Here is a 4,395-nt window from a genome sequence, read left to right on the forward strand (position 1 = left end):
GGGAGATTTTTTTTTCCTGCTTGGAACTCGACTCTAGCAAACTCGAGTTCCTTGCAGGTAATTTTTTTTTTTTTTTTTTTAAAATGAACTCGAGTTTACTACACTCGAGTTCCACGTGTTTTTTTTTTTTTTTTTTTTTTTTTCAATCCACGCTAGATGAATCCAAGAGTAAATCGAGTTTGGGAAACTCGATTTTGGATTGGAACTCGAGTTTGACAAACTTGAGTTCTAAAAACAGTCTAACTAACTAAATAAGTTCAAATGCGTGCTAGTCACCGAATTTTAACCAAAAAATGTACTATTTATCAAATTTTGCCCAAGCCATTCCCATAAAAGGTAAGTAGGATGGGATATCAATGTACTTTCCACCTCTGTGGTGTTTCATCATTGTACGTTTTTTTAAAGAATCGTTTCATCATTGTACCTGATTTTACTTTTATATGAATAAAACCTTTTTTTTTTTAATCTCACTATTTGAATAAAGTTTGATTTTACTTTGCAAGGAGGTTATGCTAGATTTTACTTTGCAAGGAGGTTATGCTGGATTTTACTTGTGGACTAAGGCAAATATAAAAGGTTTTGGCCTGTCTTTCTTTCCTTTTATTTCTTCCCCCACTAAAAAGAAATTGTTAAATGAAATGCAAATGCAGTAACTAGCGCTAGTTGATAGATCAAGACTATATAAATTACTTATATGTTCGTACATATATAAGCCTAGACTATCCATTAAGAGACAATAACAATAGTCACTACAAGAAAAAAGTCCTATTGCAATTAAATTTTTTGTTGCAATAAATACCTATTGCAACGAAAAATTTTTGTTGCCCACTGTTGCAATAAACTCTGTGGCAATAGGTTATTGCAACAAAATTTTCATTGCAATAGTGTTTTGTTGCAATAAACTTGTTGCGATGAAAGATTTTAATTATTATTAAAAATATTTATTGCAACAAAATATATTATTGCTATAACTTATTGCAAAATTTTTTTTGTTGTAATAGATATGGTGGGGTAGGCCGGAAAACTTATTGCAACAAACTTTTTTGTGGTAACTTATTGCAACAAAAATTCGTTGCAATAACCTATTACAACAAAAAAAATTGTTGCAATGGCGGCCTCTCTTAGTAAAGCTCTTCCAAAATTTAGATCTTACCCAAAGTCCCAGACATAGATTTGCCACAAACTACATACGCATTTGTCTGAAATGGCGGCCTCTCTCAGTAAAGCCCACCCCTTTCTCCTCATTTGCCTTTCCCTCCTCCTCGTCCTCATTCATGCAAAACCTTATGTTCCAAAACAACATGTTGTGGATGAGGAATCAGCTAGAAACAAAGCTACTTCTGCAATTGCATTTGCACTACCTCCAAGTGCTCCAGCTTCTCAAAAACATAAAAATAGAAAAAGGAATGCACCTGCATTGATATTTACATTATTGATTGGAGTATTGGGCGGAGATTTTCTTGGATTCATGGGGGGGGGAGCAATGGTTTTTGGTACAGTTGGTAGGAAGACCTTAAGCCCAACAATATTTAGCCCTTTGATAAAAAAGAAAGAGGACCTAGCTTTCTTGGCCATCAAGGTGGCCCAGATTTGTTGGAAGTCATTGGAAGCAGTGGGTGCGGAGAGGTTTTCAAGGCCGAATTGACGAGAAACAGCAGGAAAATCATTGTGATCAAAAAGATAGTTCAACCTTCAATGCATGCAATAGAATTGACCGGGGAAGAAAGTAAGAATCTAAATAGTAAAATGTGTCAAATTCGACCAAAGATAAATATTGTGGGTAAGATTAGGCACCGGAATCTTGTTCCTTTATTAGCCTATGTGAGTCACGGTGATTGCCATTATCTTGTATATGAATTCATGAAGAATGGCAGTTTACACTTTACAAGATGTATTAGATGAAGCTTCTAATGGGACTAAGGAATTGGATTGGCTTGCTCGGTACAAAATTGCATTAGGAGTGGCAACCGGGCTTGAACATATGCACTTTCTCCACAACCCATGTATAACTCATAGAGATCTGAAGCCTGCAAATGTACTATTGGACGATGACATGGAAGCTAGAATTTCAGATTTTGGGTTAGCAAAAGTAATGCCTGATGCTAATATCTATATCACAGGCTCCAATGTGGTAGGGACTATAGGTTATATAGCACCAGAATACCTCCAAACGTAGAAGTGATAGGAAAGAAGCCAACTGATTCGTTTTTCCACGACATGGATGAGATATGCTTGGCTAAATGGCTTTGGAATGTAATGGCATCAGATTATCCATTGCAACAAAAAAAAAAAAAAAAATTTGCGGTACCCTATTGTAACAAAAGAATTTGTTGCGTAACCTATTACAACAAAAAAATTTGTTGCAATACGTTTCCCAGCTTACCCCGCCATATTTATTAAAACAAAAAAATTGTTGCAATAAGTTATAGCAACAATCTATTTCGTTGCAATAAATATTTTTAATAATAATAAAAATGTTTTGTCACATCAAGTTTATTGCAACAAAACACTATTGCAACGAAAATTTTGTTGCGATAACCTATTGCCACAAAGTTTATTGCAATAGTGGGCAATAGAATTTTTTCATTGCAATAGGTATTTATTGCAACAATTTTGAGTTTATTGCAACAAAAAATTTTGTTGCAATAGGGATTTTTTCTTGTAGTGACTTATTCAAAAAAAAAAAAAACTTAGTACAATTACTCAAATCATTATTATCAAATATAAACACCAAATAAACCTTAACAAGCCAGCCACAAATATCAAATTTTAAATAAAATAAAAATAAAATTGTAGATTATAAAAAGATGCTAGCCGTTAACCACTTGTTTATATATTTTAAATATAATAAACACAACAAACTACAAACATCAATTATATAGCACTAGAATACCTCCAAACGCAGAAGTTCACAGCTAAATCTGATATCTATAGCTTCGGGGTGTTGCTAGGGGTTTTGGTGATAGGAAAGAAGCAAACTGATTCGTTTTTCCACGACATGGATGAGATATGCTTAGCTAAATGGCTTTGGAATGTAATGGCATCAGATAATCTAGAACAAGCAATTGATTCCAAGCTTATGGGAAATAGGTTTGAACAAGAAATGCTGTCAGTTTTGAAGATTGCTTGCCTTTGTACTATAGATGATCCAAGTGACAGGCCTAGCAGTAAGAATGTTAGGTGCATGCTATCTCAGACCAAGGATGAAATACGTGAGAGTAGGCCCTCAACCCGTTTGAGTCTTGAGTTATCAAAAACTATTCTGAGAGAAGGAAAGGGTAAGTTGGTGGGGAATGAGAATTCAATTTGTATTAGGTAAAACCTGTGGTTGCCTGACAAGTCAGAGTGGAAAGACTTGAGATCCCAAGAGGAAGAGCATAGGTGGGTCCAGTCAAAAAAATCAAGCAGCAATGGTGTTTTATCAATAAAATCAATTTACAAGGCAACGGCTTATGCTAGACCTCACAAAATTATCTCTGAAATTCAAAGCAACATATGGAAAACAAACCTTCCTGAAAGATTAAAAATGCTTCTTTGGCGTATAGCATCAGGTGATCGCCATACAAGAGAAAGATAAAGCAAGTTTATGACTATTGATAATACTAGTTGCTTGCTTTGCAATATTGGTGCTATAGAGTCCTCACTCCATTTGTTGCAATACCCTATCGCAACAAAATAATTTGTTGTGGAAACCTATCACAACAAAAGAGTTTGTTGCAATATGTTTCCAAAGGTGGTAGTAACCTATTGCAACAAAAAATTTGTTGCGATAACCTATTGCAACAAAGGACAAAAGACTTTGTTGCAGTAACCTATTACAACAAAAAAATTTGTTGCAACACGTTTCCCGGCTTACCCCACCATATCTATTACAACAAAAAATTGTTGCAATAAGTTATAGCAACAATATATTTCATTGCAATAAATATTTTTAATAATAATAAAAATTATTTTATCGTAACAAGTTTATTGCAACAAAATACTATTGCAACGAAAATTTTGTTTGCGATAACCTATTGCCACAAAGTTTATTGCAACAGTGGGCAATGAAATTTTTCGTTGCAATAGGTATTTATTGCAACAAAAGAAGGTCAAGTTGTTTTGCGATAACCTATTTATTGCAATAGGTATTTTTTGGTCATAAAAACTTTTTTTAAATGGATTGTTAATCATTACCCTAAGAACATCCGTTAGCATTTCCCAAAAATGTATTGCATTTAGGAGAAGTTATAGTACACCCAACTCAAGAAACCCATCCACACATGAGAAAAAAACTAATAGAGCTACGGAACCAAGTGAGGAACCGAGGAAGGGGCTATTTGGTCTTTTTTTTTTTTTTTTTCATTACTCCTCACTCAATTTTCATCACTCATCACTCATTGCTTAAAATATCCC

At 34.2% G+C, this 4,395-nt stretch overlaps 1 protein-coding gene across 1 annotated transcript; it reads left to right on the top strand.

Moving 5' to 3' along the window:
* The first annotated feature begins 1,867 nt into the window (after nt 1-1,867).
* Nucleotides 1,868-3,319, top strand: LOC115962031 (leucine-rich repeat receptor-like serine/threonine/tyrosine-protein kinase SOBIR1). Its single transcript, XM_031080899.1, has 2 exons — nt 1,868-2,144; nt 2,952-3,319. The coding sequence occupies exons 1-2, from the start codon at nt 1,868-1,870 to the stop codon at nt 3,317-3,319; spliced, it is 645 nt and encodes a 214-aa protein (XP_030936759.1).
* Nucleotides 3,320-4,395: the final 1,076 nt, after the last annotated feature.

The sequence above is a fragment of the Quercus lobata genome, chromosome 9 (genome assembly GCF_001633185.2).
Source record: "Quercus lobata isolate SW786 chromosome 9, ValleyOak3.0 Primary Assembly, whole genome shotgun sequence".
NCBI lineage: Eukaryota > Viridiplantae > Streptophyta > Magnoliopsida > Fagales > Fagaceae > Quercus > Quercus lobata.